Below are 20,737 nucleotides of genomic sequence, written 5' to 3'. Positions count from 1 at the left end.
GGACATGGGAGGAGTTCGGGGAAGCCATGGAAAACGACTTCCAGACGGCTTCGAAGCGATTCTGGACCGCCATCCGCCGCCTCAGGAAGGGGAAGCAGTGCACTATCAACACTGTGTATGGTGAGGATGGTGTTCTGCTGACCTCGACTGCGGATGTTGTGGATCGGTGGAGGGAATACTTCGAAGACCTCCTCAATCCCACCAACACGTCTTCCTATGAGGAAGCAGTGCCTGGGGAATCTGTGGTGGGCTCTCCTATTTCTGGGGCTGAGGTTGCTGAGGTAGTTAAAAAGCTCCTCGGTGGCAAGGCCCCGGGGGTGGATGAGATCCGCCCGGAGTTCCTTAAGGCTCTGGATGCTGTGGGGCTGTCTTGGTTGACAAGACTCTGCAGCATCGCGTGGACATCAAGGGCGGTACCTCTGGATTGGCAGACCGGGGTGGTGGTTCCTCTCTTTAAGAAGGGGAACCGGAGGGTGTGTTCTAACTATCGTGGGATCACACTCCTCAGCCTTCCCGGTAAGGTCTATTCGGGTGAGCTGGAGAGGAGGCTACGCCGGATAGTCGAACCTCGGATTCAGGAGGAACAGTGTGGTTTTCGTCCTGGTCGTGAAACTGTGGACCAGCTCTATACTCTCGGCAGGGTCCTTGAGGGTGCATGGGAGTTTGCCCAACCAGTCTACATGTGTTTTGTGGACTTGGAGAAGGCATTCGACCGTGTCCCTCGGGAAGTCCTGTGGGGAGTGCTCAGAGAGTATGGGGTATCGGACTGTCTGATTGTGGCGGTCCGCTCCCTGTATGATCAGTGCCAGAGTTTGGTCCGCATTGCCGGCAGTAAGTCGGACACGTTTCCAGTGAGGGTTGGACTCCGCCAAAGCTGCCCTTTGTCACAGATTCTGTTCATAACTTTTATGGACAGAATTTCTAGGCGCAGTCAAGGCGTTGAGGGGATCTGGTTTGGTGGCTGCAGGATTAGGTTTCTGCTTTTTGCAGATGATGTGGTCCTGATGGCTTCATCTGGCCAGGATCTTCAGCTCTCGCTGGATCGGTTCGCAGCTGAGTGTGAAGCGACTGGGATGAGAATCAGCACCTCCAAGTCCGAGTCCTTGGTTCTCGCCCTGAAAAGGGGGGAGTGCCATCTCCGGGTTGCGGAGGAGACCCTGCCCCAAGTGGAGGAGTTCAAGTACCTTGGAGTCTTGTTCACGAGTGAGGGAAGAGTGGATCGTGAGATCGACAGGCGGATCGGTGCGGTGTCTTTAGTAATGCAGACGCTGTATCGATCCGTTGTGGTGAAGAAGGAGCTGAGCTGTAAGGCAAAGCTCTCAATTTACTGGTCGATCTACGTTCCCATCCTCACCTATGGTCATGAGCTTTGGGTTATGACCGAAAGGACAAGATCACAGGTACAAGCGGCCGAAACGAGTTTCCTCCGCCGGGTGGCGGGGCTCTCCCTTAGAGATAGGGTGAGAAGCTCTGCCATCCGGGGGGAGCTCAAAGTAAAGCTGCTGCTCCTCCACATCGAGAGGAGCCAGTTGAGGTGGTTCGGGCATCTGGTCAGGATGCCACCCGAACGCCTCCCTAGGGAGGTGTTTAGGGCACGTCCGACCGGTAGGAGGCCACGGGGAAGACCCAGGACACGTTGGGAAGACTATGTCTCCCGGCTGGCCTGGGAACGCCTCGGGATCCCCCGGGAAGAGCTGGATGAAGTGGCTGGGGAGAGGAAAGTCTGGGTTTCCCTGCTTAGGTTGCTGCCCCCGCGACCCGACCTCGGATAAGCGGAAGAAAATGGATGGATGGATGGATGTTGTTGCTTATTACTGACATATACAAAGTAGCCAGCCAGAATCGGTTGTGTCTCCTTCCAAGTCCTCACAAGCTGCTAATGAGCACCAAACGTGAGAAAAATCCATCATCTCCTTCCCTTGTTTGCTTCGCTTCAGAGGAAAGATTGCCAAATTTTAAACACAGCCTCCGCTACACATCTTAAAATAAACCTCTGACATACACTAATCTGAAATTTGATCTTTTTATTTTTCTTCAGTAAATCAGGCATGGGATTTGAACTTAATGAAAAAGACTGAAAATAATCCGGGGGTCTGGTGGGGGTACAAGAAACATCTAAAAAAGAGAATCCCTCTGCCATCTTCCACTAGTTGTTTTAATATATCAATCTTCTCTTCTCCAACTCTCTCCTTATCATTTGGGATGTCTATCTTGCCTCTGATTGGCCTGTCCCTAATGTTTTGCCCTAATCTTAACCATGGATGAATCCGGACCTATTAGCTGCCATAAAAGACAGAGACCGAAAATACTCCGAATACCAAAAGTGTAAAACAGAAGTAGATAAACAACCCAATAATATCAACCTCAAATCACTCCTTTCAACTCTCAAAAAACAATGCAATAAATTAAGAAATAAGTCAACCAACCTGACTAAATCCTTAAAAAAAATCCTTAAAAAAAAATTACATTAACGACAAAATAGAGGAAAACACAAATAAGCCACGTGAGCTCTGGGAAATTCTCAACAACCAGCTTCCTGGTTGCAGCCAGAAACTTAAAACCAGACTCACCAACATCAGCATCAAGGAGGGTGACTCCCTCATTACAGACAAAATGGAGGTAGCTAGCAGACTTAACACCTTTTTCACCAGCATAGCCACAACTCTTGTCAACAAGCTGTCCCACCACTCTCGTCGCTTTGGTGTACAACACATTAAAGCCTTCTACAGAAAGCTAGGAGTATCCAACGATGATTTCAAATTAGAAATGGTCACAGCTGATGAGGTGTTTAAAAAATTGAGCGCACTCCACCCAAACAAGGCCACCGGCCTTGACAATATTCCCTCCAGATTCCTCAGGGACTCTGCCTCCATCATTGCCCCGATCATCACGCACATAATAAGCCTATCAATTACACAAGGCCAAGTACCAAAAGATTTTAAGATAGCAAGAGTAACTCCCCTCTTTAAAAAAAGGAAGCAAATTAGAACCTGGCAACTATCGACCTGTTTCTATTCTCAGTTCCATTTCGAAAGTAATGGAGAAAATAGTTTATGAACAGGTGGATAGTTACCTTGCCACTAATAAACTCATGTACACATTCCAATCCGGCTTCAGAACTAACCACTCCACTGACACGTCTTCTCTATCTGACCGACCACATCAAACATGAGGTGGACGCGGGCAAATACTGCGGCATGGAGCAGGTGGTAGAGGTAAACGGCACCGTGTCCCCCCCCCCCCTCTCGGTGAGCTGTGGAGTCCCCCAAGGCAGTATATTGGGACCTTTACTGTTCCTAATATACATAAACGACTTGTCATCAGCATGCGACTGTGAATTGTTTTTGTTTGCGGATGACTCTGCCCTGCTGGTATCCGACAAGGACAAGTCACAGGTGGAGAAAATCCTCAGTGCTGAGCTCTGTAGAACTTGCACCTGGCTCGCTGACAACAAGCTATCCATACACTTGGATAAAACGGAATCCATCCTGTTTGGGTCCCACATCAACCTTAAGAAAGTCAATGACTTCACTATAAAAGTGGGTGACATTGTTATCACCAGGAAAGATGAGGTCACCTACCTAGGTTCCATTCTAGAGGCTAATCTTTCCTGTGATAAAATGGCAACAAAGGTAATCAAAAAGGTTAACCAACGAACGAGATTTCTCTACAGAATCTCCTCTCTGGTCAACAAAAGCACCATGAGGATTCTGGCGGGAACTCTCGTTCAACCCTTTTTTGATTACGCATGCACCTCCTGGTACCCTAGCACCTCCATAACCCTCAAATCTAAACTCCAAACATCCCAGAACAAGCTAGTCAGGTTACTTCTAGACCTCCACCCCAGATCACACCTCACTCCTACCCACTTCTCCAAAGTGGGCTGGCTCAGGGTGGAGGACAGAGTTAAACAACTTGCACTGAGCCTAGTCTATAAAATCCACTACACCTCTCTGATACCGAAGTACATGTCAAACTACTTCCTTAACGGAAATGACCGCCATAACCACAACACCAGGGGGTGCTCCACTAACCACGTTAAACCCAGATTCTGAACTAACAAAGGTCTTAACTCATTCTCTTTCTATGCCACATCAATGTGGAATGCGCTCCCAACAGGTATAAAAGAAAGGGCATCTCTATCCTCCTTCAAAACCGCAATAAAAGTTCACCTCCAGGCAGCTACAACCCTAAACTAACACCCTCCCCGGATTGCTAATAATCAAATGTAAACAATCAAATGCAGATACTTTTTCTTATGTCTTCTGATCTCTCTCCCTCCCCCCCCCCCCTCTCTCTCTCTCTCTCTCTCTCTCTCTCTCTCTCTCTCTCTCTCTCTCTCTCTCTCTCTCTCTCTCTCTCTCTCTCTCTCTCTCTCTCTCTCTCTACTTGCTGTCCATATCCTACCCCCCCCTCCACACCCCTGATTGTAAATAATGTAAATAGTTCAATGTGATTATCTTGTGTGATGACTGTATTATGATGATAGTATACATCTGATAGTATATATCTGTATCATGAATCAATTTAAGTGGACCCCGACTTAAACAAGTTGAAAAACTTATTCGGGTGTTACCATTTAGTGGTCAATTGTACGGAATATGTACTTCACTGTGCAACCTACTAATAAAAGTCTCAATCAATCAATCAATCAATCAATGGTGACTCATCATAATAAACAACCAACCAATCATGGATGTTCTTATAGGTAAACCAACCAATCATCATTGATGTATATTTTGTCCCCTGCCCGTGGAGTTGCTTCGCTATGAAGCTTCCATTTTAACTTCATTTAATGGAAAACCTTAGTTTTTACCACTGGATGATCAAAAACCGTACTCACTACGGGAAAACCGTGGTTGTTGGCAGGTATGGCAGAGACGGATCGAGATTTTAACACATTGTAGGTAGGAAAAAATGAAGAAAAACTTAAAATATATTTCTACAGAGATTAAAAAGACGGATTTCCGACTATAGACGGAAAAATCACATGCCTGGTAAATATGCTAAGCTAGCATGATGTTGCTGTTAAAATGTGAGTGTAGTGTTATGGAATGCTAGTGTTGCTAACATTGGTGTCTTCCTGTCCCACTCCTAATGATACATGGCAGAGTTACAGTAAAGTGCACACAATAGCAATTCTTGAAGACACTGAACAAACGCAGCTCATTAGCATTAAAGTGACTAAATAAAGAAGCACTTTTCAACCTGATTCCAGCATTAAGGCCAGATTTTGAAAGCACTCATCCAACACACTCTGGCACTTGGATGTGCTGTCATTCTTACCGTGATGAGACGGGTAGATGACGTCATATCCAGGAAGTGGCATCACAATGTCATGGATGGAGTGGCTCTCTGCCTCCTCCTCTGACAGGATGTGTGCTTTGGCTTCAGGGGACCATCACATTAGTGGATATTTCCAGGAGTTTGCACACATCTTGAGCAATAAAAAAATACTAACTTCCTCGAAGCACCAGGTCACCTTCCACGGCTTTGAGTCCAAAAGCGTCGATCCTGCGGCTCACCATTGTGTTCCACACCACACTTTGGTAGCTGTGGATGTACATCAACCGGTTGTTTCGCGGGATCTGCATAAAAACAACGGAAAACATAGATGCAAAACAGTCAACAGAGTATTCTGACTCTATCTTAATTCAATTCAATTTAAATATATACATATAAACATACAGTGGTGGTCAAAAGTGTACATACACTTGTAAAGAACATCATGTCATGGCTGTCTTGACTTTACAATCATTTCTACAACTCTTATTTTTTTGTGATGTAGTGATTGGAGCACATACTTGTTGCTCACAAAAAACATTCATGAAGTTTGCTTTTTTTATGAATTTATTATGGGTCTACTGAAAATGTGAGGGTCAAAAGTATACATACAGCAATGTTAATATTTGCTTACATGTCCCTTGGCAAGTTTACCTGCAATAAGGCGCTTTTGGTAGCCATCCACAAGCTTCTTCTTGGATTTTTGACCACAACATTGGTGCAGTTCAACTAAATGTGTTGCTTTTCTGACATGGACTTGTTTCTTCAGCATTGTCCACACCTTTAAGTCAGTTAGAACAGCAGTTTCTTTCATCCAAAAATTGCAGCTAATTTCTATACTTAGCAAACTCAGTTTGTGGGCCGGATTAAACCTGTTGGCCGTACGTTTGACACCCCTGTCCTACGGACACCTATTAAACCTGTTGGCGGGCCGTACGTTTGACACCCCTGTCCTACGGATACCTATTAAACATGTTGGCGGGCCGTACGTTTGACACCCCTGCCCTACGGACATCTATTAAACCTGTTGGCGGGCCGTACGTTTGACACCCCTGCCCTACGGACACCTATTAAACCTGTTGGCGGGCCGTACGTTTGACACCTCTGCCCTACGGACACCTATTAAACCTGTTGGCGGGCCGTACGTTTGACACCCCTGCCCTACAGACACCTATTAAACCTGTTGGCGGGCCGTACGTTTGACACCCCTGCCCTACAGACATCTATTGCTTGCCAACATGAAAGACACTTGGGCTACAACGAAAAACTAACCAGTCCAAACGCAGTGACGATGTTCTTTTTGCCAAACTTGGAGAGGCCTCGCAGCAGCTGGCCCTCCACGCAGCGCTTGTTGGGAAGCTTCTTCAGGGCCGCCTCTGGATCCTGAGTCTTGGCCCACTCCTCCCTGCAGCGGACCAGGAACTCCTTTTCCGCTGCATACGACACAAAATGCTAGCGAACAAAAACTCCCATCACGGGCGGACGGACGACGACTTAGTACCTCCGGGTCGAGGCTTCAGAATCAAATCCACCACTTGGTTCCAGTCATTCTTCAGAATGGCCCTGTGAGTCATAGGAAGAGCGTTTAGCACGTAGCGTGAGCAGCGTCCATGCAACACCTTTACCTGCCAACTTGTTGCGTGGGCACCGCAGTGGTGCCGAAGCGCTGCATGCCGTAGTAGTTGATAAAGCCCGTCTGTTTGAGGGACGTCACGGCTTGATGCACCTGCTCGTCGGTTCCTGAGATGTTCCTGACGCACAGACGTTGCATTTGAAGTGCTTGGGTTGAAATAAAGCTAATGGTTGACAATCATACATACCTGATGATCACAGTGAAGTGGTTGCCCCGCAGCTCCCCCAGCTTCAGAGGGTGATTCTTGTAGGTGAAATTGCCGAGCTTGAGGTTCATGAGGCACTTGTTGAGGTGGGCCAGCCTCTCTGCTGTGATCCTGCAGTGACAGAGAAGGTTTTCCCCTGCAAGATGCCTCTAATACAAACACACTCACTTGAGCACAGCGATCTCCTGCACCGTGATGGCTCGCTTGTCCTTGGTGCCCATGTAGGAGAACATGTTGGGTCTGAGCCTGGGAACACACTTGATGAAGTCAAAAGAGCGCAGGTGTGCACAGGTGTTCTAAAAATAAAGCTCTGGAAAAAAATGCAGATCCGTGTTTTGTAAATGAAGGTGATCTATCGTATAATGTTCTGCTTCAGTCCTTTAGGTGGCGGTAGTGAGTATAGTGCTTGAAAATAGCAAAATATCAATACATTTAATTAAAATATATTGGTCAGATTGTGTTTGGAAAAAAAATTAAATATATATATACTGTATATATATATAGAGGTTGAAAATAGCAACAAAAAAAGCAAGAGTTAAAGAAATGTTTACAGTCTCATACAGACCCTTTCCAAAAAAAAATTATATTGTGGGAAAGTGTAGTTATTTCCATTCAACTTCCATAGATTATAGATTCAGGACCCACAACTTAAACAATTTCAAGTATTTGGTTGTTTATTTTTTCATAATTTGGGCCTCCAGCTCACAAAACCCACAAAAACAGGATTTCAAAAAATGAGAATACTGTGAAGAAATCAGGCCAAATTTGACAGGGCATGAAGTTTTCAAAGTGAGTGTCTCACTATACTCAGCTACTAAACTCAAAGCACCTGCACAGCTTGTCATTCAATTGCTTGACTTTGGTTGAATTGTCTCAGTTAGGGTCAAAATGGGGAAGACTGCAGACTTGACAACTGCCAGAAGACCACCATTGATACCCTCCATAGGATGTAAGTTCCTAGCTCAGGTGGTTCACAGAGTGCTGTGTCCAAGCATATCAATGCAAAGTCTAGTGGAAGGGCAAAATGGGGCAGGAGAAGAAGCGGACTGTGGGCTTCTGCTGATGATAAACAGAAGATTCATCAATCTGGCAGAAATCCAGAAGAAGTGGAATGAGGCGGGAGTCACAGCTTCAAAAAACGACACATTCAGACCATACTTTGATTGACTTGATGTAAACCTCATTTCTTTTTTTCTGCAAAAACTGAGAAGTAAATGGTGATTTCTTCACAGCATTCTCATTTTTTGAAATCCTGCTTTCGTGGGTTTTATGAGCTGGTAGCCCAAATTAAGTAGAAATAAACAACTAAATACTCGTGTAAGTTGTGCACCCTGAATCTAAAATCTATGAAAGTTTAACGTTTTGAATGGAATTATGGAAATAAATACACTTTTCCATGATATTCTCATTTTTTGAAAAGGGTCTAAAGTAAAGTACATGATTTTATGCAGTTTATCTATTTGTATGGTTTATACAAATATAATACCGGATCCCTGCAAATATTGTATTTATTTACTCAACTGCAGAAAACATCAGGCATTTATCAGGGTGGAGGCCTCTTTATTTATACTACAGGCGCATCTCCAAAAATAAAAAAATATTGTGTAAATATTTGATTTCAGGAGTTCAAAGACAGACACAAAATGAATAAATATTGAACTTAAAATTTGTGTGTAGTGAATATCAGAGTTTAAACAACTGAAATAAATTCACTTTCAAAAATATATGATGAATATTCTAATTCATTAAGTTGTGCATATGTAAACAATCAATCATTTATTAGATTTGGAAAACAATCTCAAAACAGTCATTTAAATACTATGTTATGATCAAATTAAAAGTAAATATGTATAATATACACTACCGTTCAAAAGTTTGGGGTCACCCAAACAATTTTGTGGAATAGCCTTCATTTTTAAGAACAAGAATAGACTGTCGAGTTTCAGATGAAAGTTCTCTTTTTCTGGCCATTTTGAGCGTTTAATTGAACCCACAAATGTGATGCTCCAGAAACTCAATCTGCTCAAAGGAAGGTCAGTTTTGTAGCTTCTGTAACGAGCTAAACTGTTTTCAGATGTGTGAACATGATTGCACAAGGGTTTTCTAATCATCAATTAGCCTTCTGAGCCAATGAGCAAACACATTGTACCATTAGAACACTGGAGTGATAGTTTCTGGAAATGGGCCTCTATACACCTATGTAGATATTGCACCAAAAACCAGACATTTGCAGCTAGAATAGTCATTTACCACATTAGCAATGTATAGAGTGTATTTCTTTAAAGTTAAGACCAGTTTAAAGTTATCTTCATTGAAAAGTACAGTGCTTTTCCTTCAAAAATAAGGACATTTCAATGTGACCCCAAACTTTTGAACGGTAGTGTACATTGTTAACAATAATTTATGAGTAGCATGAAATAAATGCAATTTGTATTTCCCCCAAAGACATCAATTGAATGAAGTTGCTACCTGAGGAACTTTGACAGCAAATTGATGGCATCCATTGTGTCCTTGTTCTCTTTGTACAGGACAAAGTGGCAAAAGCTGCCCCGGTTTTTGGGCCAGAAATGTTTCCTTGGTGCTTTTATGGGGAGACAGACAAAATACAAATGAAAACAACCCATCCAGATTCCAGTGGAGACATTTGTGGCAGTGTTTGATTACAGATACTAGTTCAACCCTCTTGTGAATATATCACTCTTTATCTTGTTATATGACAGAAATTGTTCATAGAATCACAAAACCGGCTCCATAGAACTTACCCACAGATGTTTTCACCTCTATCCCAAGAAGAGCAGAATATAAAACAGGATAAAAGAGCGTTACTAAGAAATGAGGCTTGTAAGTGAGGGCAAGAGCCACATGCATGAGTCCACCGTTGGACGCTTGCTTTTCAATGGATTTCAGGACATTTGAAGGGCATTCATAGAGGGCATGATGGTTCAGGCCAAATGTGCACTGGAATACCTCATGCAAATGTCTTATAGTCATGCACTGGGACCTACTGTGCTAAACATGCAATGGCACACAGAAGAACCTTTCAAAGAAAGCCGGTATTTGACCACAATTTTTTAGAAAAATCATCTCCTAAAGTTGCGAAAACCATTTTAAATTTGAGGCCCAGACATGCAAGTTCTTGACAGATCTCAGTTCCGCAAGGAAAGGTAACTCTTTGGGCCTGATCTATAGTAAGATCCAAATACAACGCACTAAACAGCGTGTGTCAACTATAAAAGTGTGTACAATACGTCTAATATTATGATCCTGTATGATCTACTAAGACTGCATGTGCAATTGACAACTGGTGCAGACCGGCTAATTTAGATGAGGTTTTTGCATGTACTACACAGCTTTCACCATGGAGACACTCATTTATTGCACATTCATGTTATCATGCTCCTACCCGTGATGTTTCGCTAGGTTTTGAGACATGCAGCAGACATGTACCACTTTTTATGGGCATTTTACACGCAGGTGTGCGGTGCATCTACAACGGAACCTATTTGGAAAATGTGTTAAATATTTGTAAAAAAGATGTTATTTATTATCTATATGGAAAAACAAACATCACTAAAAATGCCATCAGACAACAAAAGGCTCTTAAGTTATCCATCAGCTATAAAATTATAAAAATGATATTCCTGATTATTATTTTTATTTACGATAATCAAAATATGTTGATAGGAATACGTAGGACAGAGCACAATATCCTTCTCTCTCACAGCTATTTCTGCACAACCGCTCAAACTGCCACTTTGCACGTCCTTTCAAGACGGACTAAATAAAGATGCATCTGCGGTTCTCTCCAAGGTTTCTCATTGTCCCATTGGGTTGAGTTTTTCCTTGCCCCAGCCACTCTTCTCTCACTTGTGAACAAGACTCCGAGGTACTTGAACTCCTCCACTTGGGGCAGGGTCTCCTCCCCAATCCGGAGATGGCACTCCACCCTTTTCCGGGCGAGAACCATGGACTGGGACTTGGAGGTGCTGATTCTCATCCCAGTCGTGTCACACTCGGCTGCGAACCGATCCAGTGAGAGCTGAAGATCCTGGCCAGATGAAGCCATCAGGACCACATCATCTGCAAAAAGCAGAGACCTAATCCTGCAGCCACCAAACCGGATCCCCTCAACACCCTGACTGCGCCTAGAAATTCTGTCCATAAAAGTTATGAACAGAATCGGTGACAAAGGGCAGCCCTGGCGGAGTCCAACCCTCACTGGAAACGTGTCCGACTTACTGCTGGCAATGCGGACCAAGCTCTGACACTGATCATACAAGGAGCGGACCGCCACAATCAGACAATCCGATACCCCATACTCTCTGAGCACTCCCCACAGGACTTCCCGAGGGACACGATCGAATGCCTTCTCCAAGTCCACAAAGCACATGTAGACTGGTTGGGCAAACTCCCATGCACCCTCAAGGACCCTGCCGAGAGTATAGAGCTGGTCCACAGTTCCACGACCAGGACAAAAACCACACTGTTTCTCCTGAATCCGAGGTTCGACTATCCGGCGTAGCCTCCTCTCCAGTACACCTGAATAGACCTTACCGGGAAGGCTGAGGAGTGTGATCCCACGATAGTTGGAACACACCTTCTGGTTCCCCTTCTGAAAGAGAGGAACCACCACCCCGGTCTGCCAATCCAGATGTACCGCCCCCGATGTCCACGCGATGTTGCATAGTCTTGTCAACCAAGACAGCCCCACAGCATCCAGAGCCTTAAGGAACTTCAGGCGGATCTCATCCACCCCCGGGGCCTTGCCACAAGGAGCTTTTTAACTAGCTCAGCAACCTCAGCCCCACAAATAGGAGAGCCCACCACAGATTCCCAGGAACTGCTTCCTCATAGGAAGACGTGTTGGTGGGATTAAGGAGGTCTTCGAAGTATTCCCTCCACCGATCCACAACATCCGCATTCGAGGTCAGCAGAACACCATCCTCACCATAAAACGGTGTTGACATTGCACTGCTTCCCCTTCCTGAGGCGGCGGATGGTGGTCTAGAATCGCTTCGAAGCCGTCCGGAAGTCGTTTTCCATGGCTTCCCCAAACTCCTCCCATGTCTGAGTTTTTGCCTCCGCAACCGCTGAAGCCGCACACCGCTTGGCCTGTCAGTACCTGTCCGCTGCCTCCGGAGTCCTATGAGCCAAAAGAAACCGATAGGACTCTTTCTTCAGCTTGACGGCATCCCTCACCGGTGGTGTCCACCAGCGGTTTCTAGGATTACCACCACGACAGGCACCAACTACCTTGCGGCCACAGCTCGAAACGGCTGCCTCGACAATAGAGGTGCGGAACATGGTCCACTCGGACTCAATGTCCAGCACCTCCCTCGTGACATGTTCAAAGTTCTTCCGGAGGTGGGAATTGAAACTCTCTCTGACAGGAAACTCTGCCAGATGTTCCTAGCAGACTCACACAATGCGTTTGGGCCTGCCAGGTCTGTCCGGCATCCTCCCGCAGCAAACTCACCACCAGGTGGTGATTGGTAGAAAGCTCTGCCCCTCTCTTCACCCGAGTGTCCAACACATGAGGCAGCAAATCCGATGACACAACTACAATGTCGATCATGGAAATGCGTGTCTTGGTGCCAAGTGCGCATATGGACACCCTTATGTTTGAACATGGTGTTTGTTATGGACAATCTGTGACGAGCACAAAAGTCCAATAACAAAACACCACTCGGGTTTAGATCCGGGCGGCCATTCTTCCCAATCACGCCTCTCCAGGTTTCACTGTCGCTGCCAACATGAGCGTTGAAGTCCCACAGTAGGACAAGGAAATCACCTGGGGGAGCACTTTCAAGTACTCCCTCGAGTGTATCCAAAAAGGGTGGGTATTCTGAACTGCACAAACCACAGGCAGGACCCGTCCCCCCACCCGAAGGCGGAGGGAAGCTACCCTCTCGTCCACTGGGTTGAACTACAACATGCAGGCTTAGAGCCGGGGGGAAACAAGAATTGCTACCCCAGCCCGTCGCCTCTCACTGTGTGCAACGCCAGTGTGGAAGAGAGTCCAGCCCCTCTCGAGAGAACTGGTTCCAGAGCCCTTGCTGTGCGTCGAAGTGAGTCTGACTATATCCAGCTGGATCTTCTCTACCCCGCGCACTAGCTCAGGCTCCTTCCCCCCCCAGCGAGGTGACATTCCACGTCCCAAGGGTTAACCCTTTTTTTTTATACTAAGTACGACTGCAAAAGAAGCCAAAGAAAGTTGCGTTGCCAGCACTTAGATGAAAAAAAAGGCGAGAAACACAATCAAATTCAAGAAATGTCCCTCCCGTTCTTTCACTGCTCATCGCTGTCTTTGCCAACAACAGTCTTCAATGAGGAGATGTTCAATCATCATTCATATGTATTTCACATTCTTTTCTGCATGTAAATCTATAATTATTCCCTATAAAAAGAGTTGATATTTTTGGGTATCTGGAGCGGATTCATTGGATTTGTATTATTTCAAATAGAAAAAATTGCTTAGATTTTTGTTGTATTTGGTCACACCTTTCGGAACGCATTTACCACTCTACTTGTTTGTCTTTATGTCCTGATATTAACAGTAGTCATGTTTGTCTTGCACAGTGTGACAGTTAACATTTTACTTAAAGGGGATTTCTCTCTTTATTGACTTCTAACTGTTACAATGTTGGAGACTCATAAGGTTCATGGTGAGTTTCCACAGTTTTAAATGTGTGTCCCTTATGTGGCCATCTACCGTCATTTTGGAACAGCTGATGAGCGGGTCTATTTTCATACAAAAGGCGCACTAGATTATATATAAGGCACATTAAAGGGGTCATATGATTTTTTTTTCTACATGTAAAAGACTTCCTTGTGGTCTACATAACATGTAACGGTGGTTCTTTGCTCAAATTGTTGCATAGATGATGTTTTACACACCATCTTCAAGTTGCTTTCTGACAGTCTCTTCAGAATGTGCCGTTTTGTTGGCAGTCTTATTTACGTGCCTCCACTTCGACAGAGTCTTCTCCCCGTCATCTTTCTTGTCGTTTTTAGCGCTTCACACTCCTTGTACTGAAGTTTGTGTCAAGTGAGCGCGCCTCACTCTGCACGCAGCGCAGGCAGAATGAGCAGAGACTTCCGCGTCAAAACATTAAGGATTACAAAAAGGCGGTATTGTCTCAACACATACCTCTTTTTAAAATATACCGGGATCATTTGTAATTCTGCTATACCGACAGATTTTTGAGCGCCGTGTGTAATTTTCTATATTCACAATAAAACATTAAGGTTTTGGTGTTGCTTGCTACGGGTACTTGCTAGCATCATTTATTGAACAGGTGTCAACTTGCAGTACACATGCATCTCTTATGTGTGACAGCCATCTACTGGTCACTTATTACACCATGTAGCAAATAAAATTGCTTTGAGTTTAAGTGTGCCTTATAGTCTGAAAAATACAGTATATACCAGGGGTCGGCACCCCGCGGCTCTAGAGCCGCATGTCTTTAGCGCCGCCCTAGTGGCTCTCTGGAGCTTTTTCAAAAATGTATGAAAAATGGAAAAAGACGACGGGAAAAAAATATATTTTTGGTTTTAATATGGTTTCTGTAGGAGGACAAACATGACACAAACCTCCTAATTGTTAGAAATCCCACTGTTTATATTAAACATGCTTCACTGATTCGAGTATTTGGCGAGCGCCGTTTTGTCCTACTAATTTTGGCGGTCCTTGAACTCACCGTTGTTTGTTTACATGTATAACTTTCTCCGACTTTCTAGGACGTGTTTTATGCCACTTCTTTTTCTGTCTCATTTTGTCCACCAGACTTTTAACGTTGTGCATGAATGCACAAAGGTGAGTTTTGTTGATGTTATTGACTTGTGTGGAGGGCTAATCAGACATATTTGGTCACTGCATGACTGCAAGCTAATCGATGCTAACATGCTATTTAGGCTAGCTATATGTACATATTGCATCATTATGCCTCATCTGTAGGTATATTTGAGGTCATTTAGTTTCCTTTAAGTCCTCTTAATTCAATTTATATCTCATGACACACTATCTGTATGTAATATGGCTTTTAATTTTTTGCGGCTCCAGACAGATTTGTTTTTGTATTTTTGGTCCAACGGGTGAGGGCCGACATCCGGGCAACTGAGCTACATACGGGTTCTTCAAGCCATAGCAACCAGACTGGCGTTGAAAACAAACCGTTGCCATTACTCTTTAACCTGTCGACCTACGCTGGTTAAACCCGTCATTCTGCCTCCAAAATGCCGAAAAACTGTGTTGTTTTTGGTTGTGCTAACCACAACCGGAAACAGGGAAAACAAAGGTTGTATTTTGTTCTGCCAAAGCGTGATAAAAGCCCACAGAGACGAGACAAATGGCTCGCAGCCGAAGTCGGGGCCGGTGGCAACAAGAGCCGCCTCACGCTGTCTATGTCGGTGGCGGTCGAGTTCCGCGACTACTTGGGGGACTTCATCGAACACTACGCCCAGTTGGGTCCCAGCAACCCGGGCATGGTGCAGGATGAGCCGCGGCGGCCCCTGAAAAGCGAGTTCCTAGTGCGGGAGAATCGGAAGTACTACATGGACCTGAAAGAGAACCAGCGGGGACGGTTCTTGAGGATCCGGCAGACCGTGAACAGGGGGCCCGGCTTGGGGTCAGACCTTCGCACTCCCGGCGCAGGGACTTATCGAGTTCCGCGACGCTTTGGCCAAACTTATTGACGATTACGGCGTGGACGAGGAGCCCGCGGAGCTGCCGGAGGGCTCGTCGATGACTGTGGACAACAAGCGCTTCTTCTTCGACGTGGGCTCCAACAAGTACGGCGCGTTCATACAAAGTTGTTGATAACTTCCGCGTCTCTTTCTTAGTAGCGCGCAGGCTAAGCTAACTAGCAAGCTAAGCTAAGCCTGAGAAGCTTTAAAGTTCACTGAGACGAGTCTGACGCAAATAATACATTTTCGTTTTTTCACACGATATGCGAATAAGTAAAAATGCGTAAATGAAGGATTTAACGCCGACTTCCAAGCCACAACGCTCGTTAAATGCTTTTTCTGTCAATGCTGTGTTCGCTGTGAGCTGGTTTGTTTTCAACGAATTCCCGGTTGCTAGGGGATTGGTAGGCGGAAGTGACGTAGGTCCGCCCTCACCCATATGTCTCTTTCAACATTTTGGGTTGCCGACCCCTGGTATATACTATTTCTTTATTTGCAACCGTGTCTGAAAAAGAAAAAAAAATAGTGGTGATGTTCATCTTGAAAATATACATTTAATAGTGAACATTTTGGAAAGGGTAGGGTGTTTCATTTGCAATCTAAAGGGAACGCTTGTTACTTGAAAAGTAGGTTATTAATGTGACCGTGGAGCAAAATGTACACCTAAACATATCCAATACACAAGAAGTGTGTTTAATGTAGATTAGAATGATCATAGGTGCCCTTTAATTCAAATGATGTCTGTACAGTTGATTTGAGCAATTCAAACCTTCACTGACCTGCCAGAGCTTTCTTCCCAGCAGCATGGTAGGCCACTATGAACCTGCGGCCCTCTTTCTCCTCCGTCTTTGTCTCCAGGCCAGGAAACTGACTTTTGATGGCTTTGTGCACCTGTGTCCTCTTGTCCTTTGAATCGTCCCCCTAGAAATATAGAAAGACTGCTTAAAGCACACAGGTGGAAAGATCCAGAGAGCTTACCTCGATGGAGACGGAGCTCTCTTTGTTGGTGAAGAGCTGAAGATCCCCGAGCTGCTTCTTCTGCTCCTCGGTTAAAATGTCGCTTTCAGTCGGCGGCTTTTCTTCTTCTGTTGCTTCCTCCTGAGGGGATAAAGACAAGGACAGAAACACATTGTTTCAATCTATTCCACAATACTCCATCTTAGGCTATTCAACTGGCAGCCTGTGAGCCAAATCAGTCCTGCTAATTCAGTTCCAAACAGTTTTGCAGCAGATTCATGAAAACACCAGAGAACTGTTGAATACAGGAATTTTGGACTAGTATTTTTTGCAGTAGGGCTTTAAAAACAGTAACTTGCTCCTGTCATATACAGTGGAAGATCTTTGACTAGCATTTTTGCAGTAGGACTTTAAAACAGTAGAGCACTCATGTCACGGAGGATCTTTAACTAGTTTTTCTGCAGTAAGTCCTTTAAAACAGTAGAGCACTCATGTCACGGAGGATCTTTAACTAGTTTTTCGGCAGTAAGTCCTTTAAAACAGTAGAGCACTCATGTCACGGAGGATCTTTAACTAGTTTTTCTGCAGTAAGTCCTTTAAAACAGTACAGCACTCATGTCACGGAGGATCTTTAACTAGTTTTTCTGCAGTAAGTCCTTTAAAACAGTAGAGCACTCATGTCACGAAGGATCTTTAACTAGTTTTTCTGCAGTAAGTCCTTTAAAACAGTAGAGCACTCATGTCACGGAGGATCTTTAACTAGTTCTTCTGCAGTAAGTCCTTTAAAACAGTACAGCACTCATGTCACGGAGGATCTTTAACTAGTTTTTCTGCAGTAAGTCCTTTAAAACAGTACAGCACTCATGTCACGGAGGATCTTTAACTAGTTTTTCTGCAGTAAGTCCTTTAAAACAGTAGAGCACTCATGTCATGGAGGATCTTTAACTAGTTTTTCTGCAATAAGTCCTTTAAAACAGTAGAGCACTCATGTCATGGAGGATCTTTAACTAGTTTTTCTGCAGTAAGTCCTTTAAAACAGTAGAGCACTCATGTCACGGAGGATCTTTAACTAGTTTTTCTGCAGTAAGTCCTTTAAAACAGTAGAGCACTCATGTCACGGAGGATCTTTAACTAGTTTTTCTGCAGTAAGTCCTTTAAAACAGTAGAGCACTCATGTCACGGAGGATCTTTAACTAGTTTTTCGGCAGTAAGTCCTTTAAAACAGTAGAGCACTCATGTCACGGAGGATCTTTAACTAGTTTTTCGGCAGTAAGTCCTTTAAAACAGTAGAGCACTCATGTCACGGAGGATCTTTAACTAGTTTTTCTGCAGTAAGTCCTTTAAAACAGTAGAGCAATCATGTCACGGAGGATCTTTAACTAGTTTTTCTGCAGTAAGTCCTTTAAAACAGTAGAGCACTCATGTCACGGAGGATCTTTAACTAGTTTTTCTGCAGTAAGTCCTTTAAAACAGTAGAGCACTCATGTCATGGAGGATCTTTAACTAGTTTTTCTGCAGTAAGTCCTTTAAAACAGTAGAGCACTCATGTCATTGGGGGTTTTTAACTAATTTTTCTGCAGTAAGTCCTTTAAAACAGTAGAGCGCTCATGTCACAGAGGATCTTTAACTAGTTGTTCTGCAGTGGATAGCTCTGCTCTAAGTGGTGGCGAGCGTTGAGACTCCATCTTACCTGAGCCTCTTTGGGAATAGTGAGGTCATCTAAATGAACGATCTTCCCTTCTTTGCTGATTTCATTCACCACAAAATCAGAATACCTGATTAAACAAACAAAAACTAATCAATCAGTGTGAAAAAAGTCAAACATTGGCCGAGGATGGAGGACAAACCTCTCCTTGAGGATTCCAGAAAAGCCCTGGTGGTCACTGACATACTTGCAGATGCCCACATCCACCTCAGTGAGGCCATACTTCATCATGTCCGCAAACGTCTCACCCTGCTCTTCATCACCACTAACTTTGCCCTCGTCCTCCTCATCTTGCTGCTCCTCAACTTTTGCTCTCTTAGCTAGAAGGTCTTGTTCCTCCTCATCCTCAGGACAGCCTCTCTTCTCCCCAGGCTGGACTGGAACTGCTGTGGGATTTGTCTCATCCATGTTGACAAAACTGGGACACAAGAACATTAAGACAACAATATAGATCTTTCTTTGGAAGCTGGTCTGCAATTGTGTGAAAATACCACAATACATTAATGCAGTGTTTTTCAACCACTGTGCCGCAGCACACTAGTGTGCCGTGAGATACAGTCTGGTGTGCCGTGGGAGATGATGTAATTTCACCTATTTGGGTTAAAAATATTTTTTGCAAAACAGTAATTATAGTCTGCAAATGATGTGTTGTTGTTGAGTGTCGGTGCTGTCTAGTAACCGTGTAATACTCGTCCATATCAGTAGGTGGCAGCCGGTAGCTAATTGCTTTGTAGATGTGGGAAACAGCGGGAGGCAGTGTGCAGGTAAAAAGGTGTCTAATGCTTAAACCAAAACTAAACAAAAGGTGAGTGCCCCTAAGAAAAGGCATTGAAGCTTAGGGAAGGCTATGCAGAATAAAACTAAAACGGAACTGGCTACAAAGTCAACAAAAACAGAATGCTGGACGACAGCAAAGACTTACTGTGGAGCAAAGACAATGTACATCCGAACATGACATGACAATCAACAATGTCCCCACACAGAAGGATAAAAACAAATTAAATATTCTTGATTGCTAAAACAAAGTAGATGCGGGGAATAGCGCTCAAAGGAAGACATGAAACTGCTACAGGAAAATACCAAAAATAGAGAAAAAGCCACCAAAATAGGAGCGCAAGACAAGAAGTAAAACACTACACACAGGAAAAGAGCAAAAAAGTCCAAATAAGTCAGGGTGTGGTGTGACAGGTGGTGACAGTACACCTACTTTGAGACAAGAGCTATAGTGATGCATGCTTGGTTATGCTTTAAAGTCATATCCAACAATGACATTTTACTGTCAACTGAGTTTTGTTTTTTAATGATTTCTGCTGGTGGTGTGCCTCTGCATTTTGTCAACACAAAAAATGTGCCTTGGCTGAAAAAAGGTTGAAAAACACTGCATTAATGTAAATAAGTCTACTTTTGGACAGCCCTCCTTTAAAGTAAGGCTTGTAGCTTACACAGGAAGTAACATTGTAGTGCTTCAATGATGTAAATAATACAACACTACATAAGCATACACAGGGTTTCTCCTTAAAAATCGTGTTTTAGTGCAAAATACATAGCATAAATAAGCCTAGTTTGTGAAGTTTAGCTATCAAGTTAAGCACTGCAGTGGACTCAGTTAGCAAAGATCCATCCATCCATTTTCTACCGCTTGTCCCTTTTGGGGTGGCGGGGGGTGCTGGAGCCTATCTCAGCTGCATTCGGGCGGAAGGCGGGGTACACCCTGGACAAGTCGCCACCTCATCACAGAGTTAGCAAAGATGCTAACGCATATTTAGAGCACAATGTTTGCTATGGCTGATGAATAATGGACGTACAAGGCCAATAACGGAATAAAAAGGCTGCAAGAAACACTCACCTGTTCTGTACCTGAAGATATTCACTAGCTCACACCACCTGTTCTCTACCTGAAGATATTCACTACACAACACTGAGGACCACTTGTCTTTTCACGTGTGTGTGTGTGTGTGTGTGTGTGTGTGTGTGTGTGTGTGTGTGTGTGTGTGTGTGTGTGTGTGTGTGTGTGTGCGCGCATGCGTATGGTCACTACTTCCGGGTCCTGCCCATAAGCCCGCCCACTTGCACGCCATTGGTCAAAGAGCTGACAAAGAAGGCACGTCAAAGCGCGCGTAATCAACTTTAAATGGAGTCACGTAACAGCTTTAATGAGCAAATAAGTCATCAACACTGTCGGTGTGCTACTTTACGTATATATATATAAATAGTATATATACGGCTTTAATGCTCATTTGCATTCACCGATGACCACGAACACAACGTG

The 20,737-nt window shown here is 44.3% G+C and overlaps 2 protein-coding genes across 6 annotated transcripts in view; one reads left to right on the top strand and one right to left on the bottom strand.

The window, feature by feature from the left end:
- pus7 (pseudouridine synthase 7) overlaps window positions 1-20,446 on the bottom strand; it is a 25,317-nt gene extending 4,871 nt beyond the window's left edge. For both annotated transcript variants that reach the window (XM_062061261.1, XM_062061260.1), the window contains exons 1-13: window positions 20,315-20,446; window positions 18,611-18,886; window positions 18,454-18,538; window positions 16,785-16,904; window positions 16,586-16,727; window positions 9,591-9,702; window positions 7,290-7,367; window positions 7,104-7,232; window positions 6,909-7,034; window positions 6,785-6,846; window positions 6,556-6,716; window positions 5,462-5,588; window positions 5,287-5,388 (exon numbers count right to left, since the gene is read on the bottom strand). In XM_062061261.1, coding sequence (XP_061917245.1) covers window positions 5,287-5,388; window positions 5,462-5,588; window positions 6,556-6,716; window positions 6,785-6,846; window positions 6,909-7,034; window positions 7,104-7,232; window positions 7,290-7,367; window positions 9,591-9,702; window positions 16,586-16,727; window positions 16,785-16,904; window positions 18,454-18,538; window positions 18,611-18,876 — 1,510 coding nt within the window. In that variant the 5' untranslated portion in view covers window positions 18,877-18,886; window positions 20,315-20,446. The remainder of the gene's footprint in view (window positions 1-5,286; window positions 5,389-5,461; window positions 5,589-6,555; window positions 6,717-6,784; window positions 6,847-6,908; window positions 7,035-7,103; window positions 7,233-7,289; window positions 7,368-9,590; window positions 9,703-16,585; window positions 16,728-16,784; window positions 16,905-18,453; window positions 18,539-18,610; window positions 18,887-20,314) is intronic.
- The window catches only part of srpk2 (SRSF protein kinase 2), a 196,333-nt gene that overhangs the window by 12,584 nt on the left and 163,012 nt on the right, over window positions 1-20,737 (top strand). The window lies entirely within an intron of this gene.

This window comes from Entelurus aequoreus, linkage group LG10, assembly GCF_033978785.1.
Source record: "Entelurus aequoreus isolate RoL-2023_Sb linkage group LG10, RoL_Eaeq_v1.1, whole genome shotgun sequence".
Taxonomy (NCBI): Eukaryota; Metazoa; Chordata; class Actinopteri; order Syngnathiformes; family Syngnathidae; genus Entelurus; species Entelurus aequoreus.
The sequence above is the reverse complement of the archived record's forward strand: the minus strand, read 5'-3'. Positions and strand labels throughout refer to the sequence as shown.